Genomic DNA, 19,201 nt, shown 5'->3' with positions numbered 1-19,201 from the left:
CTCCAGTTAGTTTATATCAGCACAGTGTGTTTATCACAAACAACTGAGGAAGTGACTGTGGTATGTTACTGTGAACCAAACCTGAGATGACGTTCTGGGATTTCACCAGTTCCCATTAACATCCTTGTTCTGTTCCTGCACTGCTTTGGCTTATCTAAATAGAGGAGGTTGCCTGAGTATGTTTCAGGCTATAAAGATAAGAATTTTCTGTGATGCCTTAAAAAAAGAGAAAAGAATGCTGAGGTAGAGTTCTTGGAGATTCTATGCAGTCACTTTGATGTGGGTGAGAGAACCTCCCTATCCGACCCCCAGCAGACTCTACTGCAGAGCCATGCGGACATGGCTGGGAACTGCAGGCTTGGACAAGAAGGTGATTCAGGATTTCAGATAGCAATGGGTTTAGATAACCAATACCAACACTTCTAAACAACCTTGAAATATATTTGGGGCTCACAAATCAAAAAATAGTATTTTAGTCTAAAATTTATGTATAGAAACATACTGTTTTCTAATTTACCATGGTAACCTTTATTTTATTTATTTTTGTATTTTTTGAGACAGTCTTAGTCGCCCTTGGTAGAGTGCCGTGGCATCATAGCTTACAGCAACCTCAAATTCTTGGGCTCAAGCAATTCTCTTGCCTCTGCCTCCTGTGTAGCTGGTACTACAGGCGCCCACAATGCCTAGCTATTTTAGAGACACCCAGCTATTTTTAGAGATGCAGTCTCACTCTGATTCAGGCTGGTTTTGAACTCATGAACTAGGGCAGTCCACCTGCCTTGGCCTCCTAGAGTGCTAGGATTATAGGAGTGAGCCACTGGTAACCTCTATTTTAAATATTTAAAAATGAGTTCAATATAGGGAGACAGGAAGACAGAGGGCAAGGGAGGAAGGACCAAGCAGAAGTCAGAGCGGTTTTGACATGGAATTCAGGGTGAAGTTGCAGTGTTGGGATTAAGATGTCCTCTGAGGCTCATTTCGGACCTATCTTAAAGTTTTGGTTGCTTAGTTGTCACCAGTAGTAAGGAGAATCTGTGGGCCTGTGAACCTGCCACTGATCTGAGCTGGATCTTTGTGGCCAAGGCACCACCTGGTGGCAGTATGTGGCTATGGGTTGGAAGGCTATGACGTCTTATTGTGGTGTTTGGTGTGTTTCTGACCCCCTTGCCACCTTTTGAGGGGAGGTTTGAGAAATCATTCTTAAGTGACAGAAAATGTCAAAGCCAACAAATTGAATTCTGTTTTTTTTTCTGATTCAGCTCATCCAGAGGTGAGATTCAGATGCTGAATGAATACTGCCTAATTTCCATAGTGATTGGCAAGTGTTCTTTGGGATAGTGGTTCTGTTATGATGTCACAAATAGAAGTCAATGGGAAGAAAGCTGAACATACACATAGGCACCCTCAGTGAAAGAAAAGGGGGCGTAGGCCTTAGGACTATTTTCTATTTCTAAAAAGTAGATACTTTGTGCCTTTTAATATACCTGTAAATGTATGTCTTTGATAGTTGTCAAGATTTATTGGCAAAAGGATTACACATCATAAGTAATAGAAACTGTCCTGTATTTTGTATGATAATTATTTTTTCCATAGACATTTCATATATCCAGGAATTGTTTGAGGCATTGTACATTGTCCTTGATGTTTGACAAATGTGTCCCTAGACTTATTTCAGATATTTATTTGTCAAAATTAGTACTGGCTGGGCAAGGTGGCACACACCTATAATCCTAGCAGGTTGGGAGGCTGAGGCAAGAGGTTTGCTTGAGGCCAGGAGTTTGAGGCTCCAGTGAATGGTAATGGAACCACTGTATTCTAGCTTGGTGACAGAGTTGAGACTCTGTCTCTCTTTTTTGTTTTTATTTATTTTTGAGATAGAGTTTCACTATGTCACCCTAGGTAGAGTGCTGTGATGTCACAGCTCTCAGCAACCTCTAACTGTTAGGCTTAAGCGATTCTCTTGCCTCAGCCTCCCAAGTAGCTGGAACTACAGGCACCTGCCACAATGCCTGGCTCTTTTTTTGTTGCATTTGTCATTGTTGGTTAGCTGGTCCTGGCAGGGCTCGAACCTGCCAGCCTTGGTGCATGTGGCTAGTGCTGTAACCACTGTGCTACAGGCACCAAGGTGAGACTCTGTCTCTTAAAAAAATGCTATAGTTCATGTTTGGCCAGAGTCACGATGTCTTAACAAAATTTCAGCAGTAAATGTGTATATGCCAATCTCACACATTTGTCTTTGATGATAAAAGAAGGCAGTCTTTTTGTTTATGCTGGAAGCCTCGTACAATTTTTTTGTGGCTGTTGAGTACTTTCATTGTTTAACTGGTCTATGGATTTACCTCATCTTAATTAAATTTTTTAATCCTCTTGTGCAACTACCTAATTTGTGAGGAACATTAAAAATAACTGGATATTCTTTGGCGGCGCCTGTGGCTCAGTGAGTAGGGTGGTGGGTTCAAACTCAGCCCCGGCCAAACTGCAACAAAAAAATAGCCAGGTGTTGTGGCGGGCGCCTGTAGTCCCAGCTACTCGGGAGGCTGAGGCAAGAGAATCGCTTAAGCCCAGGAGCTGGAGGTTGCTGTGAGCTGTGCGATGCCACGGCACTCTACCGAGGGCCATAAAGTGAGACTCTGTCTCTACAAAAAAAAAAAAAAGAAAAGAAAAACAAAAAAACCTGGCTGTTCAGCCCTGTAGGCGTTCGACTCAAATTGCCTTAAGCAGTTGAGTGGGGCCTTCATAGGACCTGTTGTGGTCTGGGCCCTGTTCCTCATATGCACAGTGGACCAACCAGCCACTTTTGGCCATTTTTCACTGAACTTGATCACTTTTTCTGGGTCAGTTGGGTGGAAAGGGTCAAATTGGCCAAACCAACACGAATGTTAATTTGGATGTAAAAGATGGGCTGTTGCTCAGGAGATTCGAGTTCAACTGTAGACCGCTACTCAGTTTGCTTTATATTTATAATTCACCACCATTTAGACTGCTTACATTTACATATCCAAATTTTAGAAAGGATGTGTTATCTTGTACAGAGATAATGTTCTGTTATTTTTCTCCTTAAATGCTTTTTTTTTTTTTGGTAGAGACAGAGTCTCATTTTACTGCCCTCGGTAGAGTGCGTGGCATCACACGGCTCACAGCAACCTCCAGCTCTTGGGCTTATGTGATTCTCTTGCCTCAGCCTCCCAAGCAGCTGGGACTACAGGCGTCCGCCACAATGCCCGGCTATTTTTTTGTTGCAGTTCAGCCGGGGCTGGGTTTGAACCCACCACCCTTGGTATATGGGGCCGGCGCCCTACTCACTGAGCCACAGGTGCTGCCCTCCTTAAATGCTTTTAAACTACGTTCTATAGCAGTAGAACAGTATACTGCAAGCAAACTGCTTCTGCAGAACCTGCCAGTAGATTCTTACATACCCTCCCAGTGTTCTGTAGGAACCTTTTGAATTTTGTAAAAGAAATAAGAATTTATGTATTTCTGTTCACTCTTGCCCTTTATTAAAAAAAAAGTTGCATGTGATACACATTACTTGTTTGCTTTTTTTGAGACAAGAGTCTCAAGCTGTCACCCTGCGTAGAGTGCCATGGCGTCACAGCTCAGAGCAATAACCTCAAACTCTAGGGCTTAAGCAATTCTCTTGTCTCAGCCTCTCAAGTAACTGGGACTACAGGTGCCCGCCACAATACCTGGCTGTTTTTTTGCTGTGGTTGTCATTGTTGTTTTAGCTGGCTCAGACCCGGGTTCGAACTCGCCACCTTCAGTGTATGTGGCTGGTGTCCTACCCACTGAGCTACTGGCACCGCCCTACTAAATTTTTTATCTTTTTTTAACTAAACGTCTCAGGGAGATACCATATAGGTACACTGACATTCCTTTGGTGGAATGTACCATAATTTATTTAATAAGCCTTCTTTTTCCCCTGTAAAACTGTACAAATGATGACTTGATATAGTCTTAGAAGATTGAAGTGTATCTGAGGACCTTCTTAGCATGCGTTTTACTTAGAGAATTGGAGCTAGTTACCAGCGAGAGTAATTTTTTCCTTTCTGTTGTTGTCTCTTGAATATACACCTGAGTTCCTTTCTGGTTTTTTTTTTTGTTTTTTTTTTTTTTTTTTGTAGAGACAGTGTCACTTTATGGCCCTCGGTAGAGTGTCGTGGCATCACACAGCTCACAGCAACCTCCAACTCCTGGGCTTAGGCGATTCTCTTGCCTCAGCCTCCCGAGTAGCTGGGACTGCAGGCGCCCGCCACAACGCCCGGCTATTTTTTTGTTGCAGTTTGGCCGGGGCTGGGTTTTAACCCGCCACCCTCGGCATACGGGGCCGGCGCCCTGCTCACTGAACCACAGGTGCCGCCCCCTGAGTTCCTTTCTTTAACCACCTATTCCAATTTTTCTTTAGGCTGTAATGGTTAAGGTACCAGGGACCCATTTTTGTTCTTAGAAACATTATGGGTTTTTATGTTTAAGGAAGTGTATATAGTAAGAAGAAAGTGGTCTTACGTGTTTTCGTCTTAAATGTTTTATGTGGCAGTATCTGTTTCTTGCTCTTTTGATCTTTTTGGGAGGGGGGCACAATGTAGTTAGAAAATACTTAGAAAGGTTTTATGATGTAATATGATAGTTGGGATTTTGGAAGGTCCTGCAGGGAAAGAAATGACACTGTCCATGGTGCTGAATCAAATTGCATGCTGGTCTAAATAGCAGAAAGACTTGAAATATGAAGGCCATTCACATACACCTACCTTGCTGTTGAAAAAGCATGTATCTCTTCTAATTTCTATTGGAAAGCCTAACGCACCCTGGAAAGTCAAGTGTGTAGGCATCATGGGTCAGCCCTAGTTACAGTGAACTAGTCTGCCGTGTCAAAGAATGAGTAAATTTAAATGGGAAATATGAAACTATTTAAACTCTAAAGTATTTCTGTACTTTTTCAGTGGACCTGTGTTGTGTCATCTTTAGAGAAAATTGGAGTTTATACCTCGTTTGCCATTCATTACTTGAAAGGTTCTGTTACGTGTTTTTAAAGCCAGATTTTTGGCGAGATTATTTCCATTTATTTATTTATTTAGAGACAGTCTCACTATGTTGCCCTTGGTAGAGTGCTGTGGCCTCACAGCTCACAGCAACCTCAAACTCTTGGGCTCAAGCAGTTCTCTTGCCTCATCCTCCCACGTAGCTGGACTATAGGCACCCGCCATAATGCCTGGATATTTCTTGTAGCTGTCATTGTTGTTTGGCAGGCCTGGGCTGGGTTTGAACCTATCAGCTTCAGTATATGTGCCGGCACCCTAGCTGCTGAACTACAGGCACCAAGGCCCCGCGCTCCCCCCCCCCCTTTTTTTTTTGAGATAGTCTCACTCTGTTGCCCTGAATAGAGTGCCATGGTATCATCATGGCTCACAGCAACCTCAGACTCTTGCTCAAGTGGTCCTCTTGTCTCAGTTTTTTCTGTTTTTAGTGGAGATGGCATCTTGCTGTTTGTTTAGACTGGTCTCTAACTCCTGAGCTCAAGTGATCCACCCGCCTTGGCCTCCCCAAGTGCTAGGATTACAGTGTGAGACACTATGCCCGGCATTTTCGATATTCTTTTTATTATAACTTAACTGTCCATCCATAAAATTGAGGATGACAATTTTATGTTTTCCATGGCAAAATTGTCTGTAGGATTGAATTTAAACTGTTAAGAAAAATATTGCAAAATAGGTTCTTAAATCTAAGCTTATTAGCTATTGTAAAATTAGAGTTATGTGAGAAATTTTACATACAGATTCTGTGCAGAATAATCAAGTACTGCAAATGAATCCGATTATAGTGTGGTGTAGCACGAATTCACATTCCATTCGACATCTTTAATTTTATTTATTTATTTATTTATTTATTTGTAGGTTTTGGCTGGGGCTGGGTTTGAACCCACCACCTACAACATATGGGGCCAGTGCCCCATTCCTTTGAGCCACAGGCACCGCCCTCCATTCAACATCTTAAGCAACAAAAGTTTATATTTACTAAATGCTTTTTGGTTTAGAATGAATTTTTATTATGTTACAATTGGAATTTATTAGTGGCTAGACATCATCAAAAATACGTATTTTTGTTTTATCTAAGCCACAGAGGTAAAATCCATGGCATTTCTCTTTTTTCTTTAAAGCTGGAGATACAGATGACCCTCCAAGAATTACTCAAAACCCTGTTATCAACGGGAACGTGGCCCTGAGCGATGGGCATAACAACACGGAGGAAGACATGGAGGATGGTAAGTACATACGTGCACATTGCTTACTTGCCGTGGGCAGAAAGTGTCAGAAATTCAGGTCCATATGTTTTTCCTTGAGTACTTCTGAATTTAAGAACAGTTAATTTAAAAGAGGTTAAATCTGAGGAAAACTTAAGATCCTGTTTTCATTTTGAGTTTCAAGATTGCCTACAAAATTTCAAGGTAAGTTGATTCTCCCTAGCCTAGACAAGACGGTTTAAGTACAGTAGTTTGTAATAGGTGTGTATTCACTCATGCCTGTAGTTTTCCAGCCATGTTAGGGTTCAGAACAACAAACAGCATATCTTCTTTTCCTTTCTTTTTTTGTTTGCAGCAAGATACTTTCTAGACATTGGAACTTGGCTTTCCATTGCATTCTCATAGTAGTGTGAATGTCAGTCCTTTGTAGCTGGTAACTCCCCCCTCCCACCACTCCTGATAGGTGTGAAATCTGACTCCAGCTTGGGGCTTCATTCTCCCACACTGTTGGTCTGTAGATTCTGGGTGAGGAAACATATGCATATGTACATGCATGGACAGTTTTGTCTAGGAAATCACCTTTTCTTTTTAAAAATTATTTCTCATAATTTGTTAGATTATGTGACCTAAACATTCATAAGGTCAAAATTGTGAGAAAGGAGCAGCCAGTAATTGCTTTATGCGGCCCCTGGAATCTTGCAGTGTAATATGAAACCATGTTCTGTCAAAAAAGCATGTCCATCAATCCTCATGAGGGTTGTGTCCTTCCCAGGGGAGTAACGGGGCAGTTGAAAGAAATCATCAGTCACGGGCTGCACCACCAGAAGGACTGCTGTTCAGACCTCCTGCCAAAAGTTCAGCCTCCATGAGAAACTGCAGCCGTAGTTGAGAGTTCTCTCCCAGTGCGGTTTACCCCCTGGCAGCTGGCTGAGGCAATATCTGAGGAAGGTAAAGAGGCGTGGTCTAAACCCCGCTGCTTTGTTCCTGTGGAGTGCGCTTTCCACTGTAGACTGAGGGCAATGGTGTGGGTGTGGTTTCTTTGGTTATTGGGCTTTTGGTGGTTTTATTTTAGACACCAGATATGCCAAAAGTGATTCAGAAAGTGCATTTGGGAAGGCATGGCCAGCTCTGAGGTGCCAGGTGTGTGTCTGGGATCACTTTTAGCTACTTGAGCAGGTACCGGTCCAACCTGATGAGACACTCCTAGTCTAGTTTTCACAGAGCCATCAGGTGCTCATATCTCCCACTCTTCCATTAGGGGGAGGGTTTGGGGGGAGACAGAAATATGTTGTGGGGGGCTGTCCTGTGCATTAAAGGATACCAGCATCCCCTGGCCCCACTCTGGACCCACAGCCATGATAACTAACGATGTCTTTAGACTTTGCCAAATGTCCCCTGGGGGGCCAAGTCACCTCTGTTGAGAGTCACTGTTGCCAGGGCATAATGTAGATAAAAATCTCTTACTGTTGAGGCAAATTTTACTAAATTATTAGTAGTAAATGGTATTGAACATAGGGCCTTAAAGTGGAAATGTTCCTGTTGTGAATTCACAAATGGAAAAAGTGTATTATACAAGAAAGTAATATTTAATTGTACTTTTTCCTGGGTTAGAATTTTAGTTGACTTTTGAAAGACCCAAGGGATAATATCTGTTTGAGGGCAAAGACAGTGGGAGGGAGATGGTTTTCATTCTCGGACCAGAAGTCTTAATTGAGGACAGACAGTATTTTCTCAGCTGCAGTGTGTATTGTCAGACACTCTTGCGGTGTGTAAGTGTGTTGTGGAAAGCGTTCAGAATTCTAGGAAGTCTGAGGTATGCTATGTTAAACAAGCTTATTTACTGTAGTACATCTCAGAGCTATCAGTATCATAATATACACTGCTTCTCCAAAAGGAATTTTTGTTAATGATTCCCCAAGACTCCGGATTTCAGGATTCCTTTCCTTGAATGTCCTTTGAATGTTTCAAACTAGGACACAGAATCTAGGAAACACTGGATCACAGGTTTTTTGTTTTTGTTTTTGTTTTTTTGTAGCCTGGTATCAATGAATTGACTTTGTAGTAAGGGAAGCTGCTTGTCTAAGAAGCTATTGCTAACAGACGTGGGTCCATGAATCACTTTTAGCTACTTGAGCAGGTACCGGCCCAACCTGATGAGACACTCCTAGTCTAGTTTTCACAGAGCCATCAGGTGCTCACATCTCCCACTCTTCCATTAGGGGGAGGGCTTGGGGGGAGACAGAAATATGTTGTGGGGGGCTGTCCTGTGCATTAAAGGATACCAGCATTTTGAGGAAGAGAGAAGTTAAAAATTCTGTTAACACATAGTACATGTCTACTGTGCATTTATTTTAGTTTTTCACTTTTTCCCTTAAGATGGCCAAGGGTATTTTAGCACAAATGCAGCCATCTGAAATCTACATAGTTCTAGATTTAGATTATTCATCTCCCTGAAGCCTAAGTAATTCCCAGGTATTGACTAGGACTTGAATAAAGTTAATGAGTATTTGAGGATTGATAGAATTACTACAGTAGTATCATTTCAGGAGATTTCAGGCTAACCTCTGATTTAAGAATCTGAAGCATTCTCTTTCTGTCCTTGCCTTTGGTCTCTGCCCTACAAAGAGGTGATTGGACTGAGAATGGGCACAGTGGGAGCTCTGTATTATATGATAACTGCAGTGGCCCCTACAGAGGTCTTGGGGGCAGGACGGGGAGGTAGTGGGTTATCATGAAGTCTGGCTGAGTGTATGTGATGACTGCAGCAAGCAGAAACTTCTTGTGTTGGCATTTATGATAAAATCATGGTCCAGTGGCATTTAGGCACATTTGTCTATCTAGAATACAGGGTGTCCTTCATAGTTCTCTTAATTTTTAAAAAGTTTTTTTGTTTTTTTTGTGGAGACAGTCTCACTTTACCGCCCTCAGTAGAGTGCCATGACATCACAGGACTCACAGCAACCTCCAGCTCTTGGGCTTACGCGATTCTCTTGCCTCAGCCTCCTGAACAGCTGGGACTACAGGCGCCCACCACAACGCCTGGCTATTTTTTTGTTGCAGTTTGGCTGGGGCTGGGTTTGAACCCGCCACCCTCGGTATATGGGGCCCTCACCCTACTCAGTGAGCCACAGGCTCCACCCTTTAAAAAGTTTTAAAATTATAGACCCATAGGAAATTGCAAAACAGTACATTGGATCCCATGTTTCATTGTAACTATTTTCTTGGGCAAACACCTTTCTATCGGTCGGTCTTATGTAATGTCATGGGAGGACAGTCGGGTTAGTCTCAGCAGTTGAAGATGGGTTTCAAGTCTACATCTTGCTGCAGGCCCTTCTTGCTTGACCCTTTAGTATTTAATGTGAATTTTCAGTTATTCTGTTAGTATGAAGAGTTTAGAGGCACTAAAGTGAGGCTTTTATTCCCATGAAGTCTCATCTAACCTTTCTGTATTAGCAGAATGTATAAGATAATTCTTTTCTAAGAAATGTGCTTTGAGTGTGAGGCAGATATCTGGTCATGTAATCCAACAAGTCAGAACTGACCACTGCTCAGAGGGGCACCGAGGAATGTGCTGTGACTAGCAGTGCCGCTCAGCTAGCCGCCTGTGTGCCTTGTGGCGACAATAAGAACAGTTGGCTCTATTTAAGGTTCAGAGAATATTTCAGCAAGTTGACTAAAGTGTAAGGTAGAAGAACAGAAAACAATTTGTGTGTTGACTTTTGTGTATATAAAATGCAAGGAGCTGAATGATATAAAAAAAGATGAGTTAGAAGGCTGGAAGAGAGGCTAACCTCCCACATAGACCTTTTTAAATCCTGGGCTGGTTTTGTATCAGTTGGTTTTTCTGTACAGTTCTGTGCATATGGCGTGCTGCTTATTTGCTGTGAAGCGGTGTGTTACACTATAAGAGTAACACAAAACCAGAAGGCAGGGGCAGTGTTCTTAGTGTGTCAGCAAATCTTGAGTGGAAGTCTTCCTTTGTCATTTTGTAAGACAGTGAGCCTGTCTCCAACCTAAAAAGTAGAAATTAAGTTATATCTACCTTTATCTATCTTGTAGGATTTAAGTGCTGTTCAGTTGTGCTTTGTGTCCATAAAAACACAGGGAAAAACTTTTCTTCTAAACTATCAAAGATGTGGTTATTTTGAACAAGTTCCTTGCCTTTAGTTGACTTTTATCCCACAAAGGAGTTAGGGTATTACCTAGCACTTAAAGAGGCTTGAATTAATACTTCTCTTAGCTGAGATTCACCTCTTTCAGCTGTTCTGCCTTTCAAAGTGCTTCTGCTGTAAACAATTGAGCAGGGTTATGTGAAATAAAAGAATGTGGGATGAAGAGTATTTAAAACAAGGGGAAAGTGCTAACGTCACACATACTTCTGATTTTCCTTGTTGGTAAAGAATACCACCCTCTGCTGGGGACTGATGGACATGTTTTCTTAAGAGCAAACTCAGTGCAATTTTAGTACAATGTTAAGTGGCGGATATGAGAACTCAGTTGTTAGTGAACTCTGGAGGTTGATGGATTGTGGGATCCCATAGTGACTGCCTTCAGGGGTTTGAGGATAAGGATGGGGGTGTGTTCTTATTAACATGCTTATCACCCAAGCCTGCAAGTCTCATTTTGTGCTATGGGGAGCTGGGGGTCATAGATAGCAAATAGCCCCAGATTCTAAGCCAGGAGGGCTGTGTAGGGACTGCTTATTACTCTGGAGGGCAAGGCCAAGCATTGTGGACCTGGGGTCTCCTGACAGCCAGTCATCCGACATTGCAGCAATTAAATTTGTTGTATGAAAGAATGGTTTGGTAACACGCCAATGGGGTGGGTGCGGGAGGACTGTCCCTTGACAGGTGTGGTTTCAGAAGCAAACACTGGGACACTGCGGAGTTTGTCAAAACTGATTGACTTGTAGCCATCGGAAAATGAATAGGCACCATACCATCAGCAGTAAAAGATGGAGTTTTAAATGAGAGCTTCATTTGAGCTTTAGCTAAGAGGCACGAAACCTTCATTTCTTAAACTTGCCTTTGGCTTTATTAACAATTTATATTATTCATATGGAATAGAATACTGGCCTTCTTCCTTTCTTTTCTTTCTTTCCTTCCTTCCTTCCCCCTTTTTTCTTCCCTCCCCTCTCCATTCTCCTCTGCCCTCCATTCCCTTATAGGTAGTCCAGGCTGATGTTTCACAAAAATTGTGAACTAATGAGTTAACATTTGTTTTTAGGCTGACTGGTAGCCATCTTCCTGCCTCTGAGCAGTGTTGTGCTTTCAGGCAATGGCCGTCCCCTCCTCTATGGAGTCTTTAAGTGTCTGCATTCCCTGCTCCCTGCATTCCCTCTCTAGCCTCAGGCCAGCCTTCAAGTCTTGCCCTCCACATGTTTATGAGCCATTTCCTTCCTTTCTCTCAGTCTCTCCACTCACCTGGAGCCCAGGATTACTTGGAGGTTGAAATTTAGTAGGCATTCTTATCACACCAAAGTCTAAAAGGAAAGACAAGTGTATGTTGTTAGCCCTCTGAGTTGGAACTCAAAAGGAAGGATTCATTCATTCAGAAACTATATGGCATTTCAGTTTTAAGCTTTTAAATAAACTGGAACTGATTTTTCCAAATAATTAAGTTTTTTAGTAGCTAGATCAGGATTGTATAGAAAAGGTTTTTCCAGTTTATGCTAGCGCTGTCAGTGCCTGGGCTCCATGATTGATGATGTTTTTTCTTGCAGACACCAGTTGGCGCTCCGAGGCAACATTTCAGTTCACTGTCGAGCGCTTCAGCAGACTGAGTGAGTCGGTCCTTAGCCCTCCATGTTTTGTGCGAAATCTGCCATGGAAGATTATGGTGATGCCACGCTTTTATCCAGACAGACCACACCAAAAAAGCGTGGGATTCTTTCTCCAGTGCAATGCTGAATCTGATTCCACGTAAGACCGTTTAAATGATGCAACTACAAATCCACAAATAGTTGTATTATATTTTTAGAAGCCAAATTTGATCAGCCTAACTCAATTTCGTTTTAAATCGTCTTATTCCCTCTATATAGCCCTCTGATTTTAAATTAGATGGTTTCCCTGGATAATATGGATAATATCCAAACAAGAAAAGTATATTTTTGTCTTGCAAACAAAAAACTAAAGATAGTATGTTAGACTCTCTGCCAGCCCATGGAAACAAGGTCCATCTGAACTAGCTGACCATTGAGTTGCCAGACTTAATTCTTATCTACCAGTAACATTTGTCTGAAGGGGAAATCTGCAGTTGTCAGGGTCAGACATCCTTTACACTGTGTGATAACCCTGCCCTAGGGAGCACTCAGTAAGTACAAATTAAACATTATTTGAGGGATTTGCAACATGGGCCTCTGACTTTAGGAACATTTTAAAATTTGTGAAATTTCTTAAAGGAAATGTATAGTATTATACAAAATAAAGGAAGTATATACTTTCTTAATACTGAGAAAAATCTTGATTGTTCTTATATTTAAATGAAAATAAGGATCGGTCATCACATTTTTATGAGTGTTTCAAACTTTATACCTATTGAATCATTGTCGAACATTTATGAATCTCATAATCACAATAACTATTACTATTCAACTTTTATCAAGAGCTTAGTTAACAGAGATTGTTTGAGAGGAATGTAAATTACTTTATTGCTCTTCTACATGTAAGAGCAAGGAAAAGGTATTGTTTGGACCACAGCTCTCCTAGTCTCCCCTCCACCCCAATAGTGACCCTTTGGAGTCCTCAATAAAAATATTCTCAAAGGGCACTGGCTTAGCTGCTTTGTAAATGTCTCAGGGAATACAATTCATTTTCTTTTAATGTTTAAGAAGTACCAAGCCATATTTATTATGCAGTCAGGACCTGTTTATAGGTTAGTTTTTCTCCTTCTCTTCACAATATGGTGTGATCCAGTGAGTGTTAGGGCTGGATTCATTTTAGTCTGATAGACAGTGTTAGCCTCAGTTGTAGTTTGGGAAAAGTGAGCTGTTCATACCCAGTATCAGCATCCTCAGCAAGCCCACATGACACTGTTGAGAAGAGTCTCAAGCCACTTCAGAGTTGAGTTGTGACATTCATTTAGAGAGCCTGCTTTAATTGCAGACCTTTAGTGGACTTTAATGTGGGGGCGCGGTTGGTGTTTTTAAGCCTTGATCCAGAGTCCCTTTTGTGGTCTACTCCATGCTAGAATCTTGTGCAGTAGCACTCTGGTGATGGTAATTCAGTGCCCATGCATGATGCCTGGGTGGGAGAGCACAGCTGTGAGAGCCTACCCACTAACCTGTGCAGCCTACCCACTAACCTGTGTTCAGTACTGCTTCTTCCCTGAAATGTGTTACGGGGCATCTTAAGAATTTGAGAGGTGGGCTCAGTGCCTGTGGCTCAAGCAGCGAAGGTGCCAGCCACATACACCTGAGCTGGCAGGTTCGAATCCAGCCTGGGCCTGCCAAACAACAATGATGGCTGCAACCAAAAATTAGCCGGGCGTTGTGGCAGGCGCCTGTGGTCCCAGCTACTTGGGAGGCGGAGACAGGAGACTTGCTTGAGCCCAGGAGTTGGAGGTTGCTATAAGCTGTGATGCTATGGCACTCTACCCAGAGCAACAGCTTGAGGCTCTGTCTCAAAAAAAATTGAGAGGTGCCACGGTCACTTGGAGCTCCAGGTACAAAAGTGATGCTAAGAAGTGACACCTTTATCATAACTGAGGCTTACTAGGTGTCTACTATTTCATTTCTATTCTTTTCAGATCTGTAATCTTATAAAGTGAAATATTTGGCTTTAAACTTCTTAGGAATTAAAAAGTAAAAGCATGAGCTAAATCACTATGGGTTACATTGGGACACCCGTCCCCTACAAAACCCATTCTATTCAAGGTAAATATACCCCTGTCTCACCTTCATCCTCCCAGCCCAAAAGGAGAGAGAAAGAAAATGCAAGAGGGACTTAACATCAGTTAAAAAAGTCCATTAAGGCTTAGACTGTTGGTTTTTTTAAACAGGTCATGGTCTTGTCATGCGCAAGCAGTGCTGAAGATAATAAATTACAGAGATGATGAGAAGTCGTTCAGTCGGCGCATTAGTCATTTGTTCTTCCATAAAGAAAATGATTGGGGATTTTCCAATTTTATGGCCTGGAGTGTAAGTAAGAATTTGAGTCTGAAAAATCCTTACATTATGACTTACTCCCTTAATTCTTTAATTCTTCAAATCCTTCTATTCATTTTAGAGTCAGATTCTTGCTTTGCAACTTGGACAGGTGTCTGTAAACTTAGATTTTCTCCAGTTTCCTAGCTTAGGGTTTTATCAGCTATCTGAGCTGGGCATGGTTTTATGTGGCTGTTGACCCAGCTACTCAGGAGGTGGAGGCAGGTGTATTGCTTGAGTCCAGAAATTCAAGGCTACAGTGAACCTTGATCATGCCTCTGCACTTTGCTTGGGTGACAGAGTGAGATCTCATCTCAAAAAAAATCCAGGGGTGGCACCTGTTGCTCAGTGGGTAGGGCATCAGCCTCATATACAGAGGGCGGCAGGTTCGAACCTGGCCAGCTAAAGCAGCAGTGGCAACTGCAACAAAAAATAGCTGGGCGCCTGTAGTCCCAGCTACTTCGGAGGCTGAGGCAAGAGAACCGCTTAAGCCCAAGAGTTTGAGGTTGCTGTGAGCTGTGACGTCACGGCACTCTACCAAGGGCGACAAAATGAGACTCCGTCTCAAAAAAAAGGTCCAGCCTTCTGGATTCAAGTCTTAACTTTTAGTTAAACATTGGAAAGCAGCTCCCAATACACTAAGTTTTCTTTAAAAGAAAAACTATTTGGGGCCCTTACCTGAATCAGGCATAATACTAGGTGATTCCATTAACTTCACTAAGTTCAGTTTGGCTCCTTTTTGCAGCAGTAGTGACCAGTGGAACGTTCTTAGGGATGCTACCGCTTAATTACTTATCACTGCTTAATGTTATCCCTCCAGACTGAGTTTTTTTTTTTTTTGGAGACAGAGTCTCACTATGTCGCCCTGGTTAGAGTGCTGTGGCATCACAGCTCACAGCAACCTCAAATTCTTGGGGTTAAGCGATTCTCTTGCCTCAGCCTCCCAAGTAGCTGGGACTATGGGTGCCTGCCACAAAGCCCGGCTATTTTTTGTTGTTGTTGTTGTTCTGATAGTTGTTGTTTGGCAGGCCTGGGCTGGGTTCAAACCCGTCAGCCCCAGTGTATGTGGCTGGCGCCCTACCCACTGAGCTGCAGGTGCCGAGCCCAGACTGAGTTTTTTTTTTTTTTTTTTTTTTTTTTTTAAGAGACAGAGTCTCATTTTGTCGCCCTCGGTAGAGTGCTGTGGCGTCACAGCTCACAGCAACTTCCAACTCCTGGGCTTAGGCAATTCTCTTGCCTCAGCCTCCCAAGTAGCTGGGACCACAGGCGCCCGCCATATGCCCGGCTATTTTCTGTTGCAGTTTGATCGGGTCCGGGTTTGAACCCGCCACCCTCGGTATATGGGGCTGGCGCCCTACCCACTGAGCCACAGGTGCTGCCGCAGACTGAGTTCTTTATAACCTTCTTGAGCCCTGGTCTAATGAGCAGACATTGACTCCTCTTATCTGTGGTATTGAGCCCCTGGATACCTCTGCTTTTGCTGATTTTGTTTTTATGTTTTTCTTTTCCTTTTCCTTTCGTGAGACAGTCTCACTATGTCGCTCTCGGTACAGTGCTGTGGCATCATAGGTAACAGCAACCCCAAACTCTTGGGCTTAAGTGATCTATTGCCTCAGCCTCCAGTGCAGCTGGGACTACAGGCGCCCACCACCATACCTAGCTTTTATTAGTATTTTTTTTCCTTTCCCCAGTAGTGATGGGATCTCGAACTCCTAAGCTCAAGCAATCTATCCACTTTGACCTCCCAGAGTCCTAGGATTACAACCATTAGCCACTGTGCACAACCTGCTTTTGCTGATTTTGTTCAGAGACAACTGCTTTAAACAAATTGAAATACTCCAAAATTGAAAACGTAATGAGATGTTTTAAAAAGTAGTAGTTTATTAAGTGCAGGAGGCTTGTGTTATAGAATTGTTTGTTTGTAATAAAGTGTTTATGTCTTACACAAGTTGGATATTTTATTTTTTTCATAGGAAGTGACTGATCCTGAGAAAGGATTTATAGATGATGACAAAGTTACTTTTGAAGTCTTTGTACAGGCTGATGCTCCCCATGGAGTTGCGTAAGTTTTTCTTGAATTGGGTGCTATTACAAATGCCTCGTGTGCTGCAGTAAAAATGGGACATAAATGTGTGTGTGGCGTCCGCGCCCTCAGTGCCCGTCCTTGGGGCCTGCACATACATGCCTGTCTCACATTCACTCATCTGTCTGTTTGACACATGCAACCTAACTCATTATGGTCAGCTAGACAGCCATGGTTCTCTGCTCTTAAAGAACATGTGGGCTGCTCTCATAGAGGAGTTCTTAGCAGAAAACAAATAAACAGCAGAGGTGCCTGCTATTTTGAAGTGAGCAGGCATGTGACAGTCTTGTCTGTGTGTGAGGTTGAGAGGAGGGGAGAGTGGGCCTCCCAGCCAGCTTGTGCTGGGAAAGGTGTCCAGGGGTGTTTCCAAGGCCATGGATCACAGTGCTGTGGACTCAGCTGTATATGAAGTGTCTCCTCCGTTCTGGTCATGTTTGGTGCCTGTTGTGATCATTCCTGCCTGTGCGTCAGAGGCGCAGGGAGATGGGGCAGGGATTGCTCTGCTTTCAGATACCGTTCCTCCAGCTTCCGGTTACTGCTTCAGGACTAGGGTGGGACACATTTAACTCATAGAATCTTTTTTTCCCAGCTGACCACTAACATAGCAAAAGAAAAGCTCTAAGTTAAGAAGTCTGAAGTAAAACTTCGCAAACAGATGATCAGATTTTTGCTTGTGTGCATATCTCACTCCAGAAAAGATAGGTCTTAGCTCTTTTCCATTTCCTGCTGATCTGAGTGCTGATCTGGATGAATGACAGCAGTGCCACTCTCAGCAGACAGGTGCTCAGGCAGTTCAAATGCTGGGGTTGTATTTACACCAGTTCACACACTTGGGCTAGAAACCAACAGGTGGTCATTAAAGGGGGCTGTGTTATAAGTACTCCTGGCCTTGGTTTCCGATGGCAAGGGCTTGGTGATGAGGGGTGCAGGGCCCTCGATCCTGTCTGGATGGTGGAAGGGAGGTGCTGGTATGTAACACTGAACGCTGGCCCTGTCACCCACATAAGTCTGATTGTTTCACACATGGTGTGGAAGCAAAGAGGAATGTGCACATTACCCTCAACCTTGAATTTACCTTTTAGGTGGGATTCAAAGAAGCACACGGGCTATGTTGGTTTAAAGAATCAGGGAGCAACTTGTTACATGAACAGCCTCCTACAGACACTATTTTTCACAAATCAACTACGAAAGGTATTTCTCTCCTGGAGTCTTCTCACCCACTCTTTCCTCTCTGGTATAGTAAGGGACAAGCAAAGTCTCAGCAAACATCCAGGGCCTCTCCCCTAATCACAGCACCGCCTCCATAGGCAGGTGTGGACACCTGTTATTTATGTAAGCTGACATAGTAATCAGAAGTTTACTGTAGCTTATATAAGTTTCCACAGTTGTACTGGAAATAACTGAAAGAGGGTTTTGTTATTTTAAAACATAATAGTCAACTGGACCCCCTAACCCAGTGGTCACAGCTCCGGTCCTACACACTAGGGGCGGTGGCTTCAAAGCTTGTCTGGGCTTGATTAAGGGAAAAAAACCATAAAAGTGATTGATTGGCAGCAACATTTGAAAAGTTTTATGTCAGACTTGAATTGAAACTTGCTAGCTGTACAGCCGAATATTCATTTATTCTATATTAAATGCAACTTACTAAGAATTTTAAGAAATACATTTGATCATCATGTAGTGATTACTACACAATGATCGCTCGCAATGAAACATGCACTTGATGAAATTAGATATACTTTATGCAATAAAATCTAAGGTGGTTGTAAAAAAATATATATATGTATAGAAAAAAAGAAATACATTTGATTGGTACGAAACAGCACAGGCCACACGGTTGCCTGGTTGTGTGTGTGGGACACAACCTTATCTGGCCAGTCAACCTTATTGTAGTATAGTTGCAGTATTTATCCAGATAGATCACTATGATAGGATGGCTTCATGGGGATAGCTGATGTGGGGTGAATAGCATTTAATTTTTTCATCACAGCTTTTGTTCACTAGTAATGGTAAGTTAAAGGAAAATAGTGCTCTGAGATTTATGAAATAAAAGTGGTTCTCTTTGGGTGGTGAGCTATAGGTAATTTTAAAAATTCTTTTTTGGGCATGGCGCCTGTGGCTAAAGCAGCTAAGGCGCCAGCCACATACACCTGAGCTGGCGGGTTCGAATCCGATCCAGGCCCACCAAACAACAGTGGCGGCTGCAACCAAAAAATAGCCGGGCACCTATAGTCCCAGCTACTTGGGAGGTGGAGGCAGGAGACTCGCTTGAGCCCAGGAGTTGGAGGCTGCTATGATGCCACTGCACTCTACCCAGGGCGACAGCTTGAGGCTCTGTCTCAAAAAAAAAAAAAAAAAATTCTTTTTTGTTTTCCAGATTGTCTCTAAAGACTTTCATGATTTTTTTTTTATAGAGACAGAGTCTCACTGTACCGCCCTCGGGTAGAGTGCCATGGCATCACACGGCTCACAGCAACCTCTAACTCTTGGGCTTACGCGATTCTCTTGCCTCAGCCTCCCGAGCAGCTGGGACTACAGGCACCCGCCACAATGCCCGGCTATTTTTTGGTTGCAGTTTGGCCGGGGCTGGGTTTGAACCCGCCACCCTCGGTACATGGGGCCGGCGCCCTGCTCATTGAGCCACAGGCACCGCCCCTGATTTTTTTTTTTTTAATATGCTGACCTATTTGAGATGGATAAAAGCCCTGGTAGCTACCTTAGCTATTGTGTTATATTAGAA

At 42.9% G+C, this 19,201-nt stretch overlaps 1 protein-coding gene across 3 annotated transcripts in view; it reads left to right on the top strand.

The window, feature by feature from the left end:
• USP7 (ubiquitin specific peptidase 7) overlaps nt 1-19,201 on the top strand; it is a 73,988-nt gene that overhangs the window by 28,090 nt on the left and 26,697 nt on the right. Inside the window, exons 1-6 of one of the 3 annotated variants that reach the window (XM_053557338.1) lie at nt 353-370; nt 6,152-6,256; nt 11,958-12,156; nt 14,234-14,372; nt 16,352-16,440; nt 17,544-17,652. In XM_053557338.1, the coding sequence (XP_053413313.1) occupies nt 6,247-6,256; nt 11,958-12,156; nt 14,234-14,372; nt 16,352-16,440; nt 17,544-17,652 (546 nt within the window). In that variant the 5' untranslated portion in view covers nt 353-370; nt 6,152-6,246. Of the gene's footprint in view, nt 1-352; nt 371-6,151; nt 6,257-7,013; nt 7,184-11,957; nt 12,157-14,233; nt 14,373-16,351; nt 16,441-17,543; nt 17,653-19,201 lie in introns of those variants that run through there. The other 2 variants (XM_053557336.1, XM_053557337.1) reach the window with 2 other exon arrangements.

This window comes from Nycticebus coucang, chromosome 12 (assembly GCF_027406575.1).
Source record: "Nycticebus coucang isolate mNycCou1 chromosome 12, mNycCou1.pri, whole genome shotgun sequence".
Taxonomy (NCBI): domain Eukaryota; kingdom Metazoa; phylum Chordata; class Mammalia; order Primates; family Lorisidae; genus Nycticebus; species Nycticebus coucang.
The sequence above is the reverse complement of the archived record's forward strand: the minus strand, read 5'-3'. Positions and strand labels throughout refer to the sequence as shown.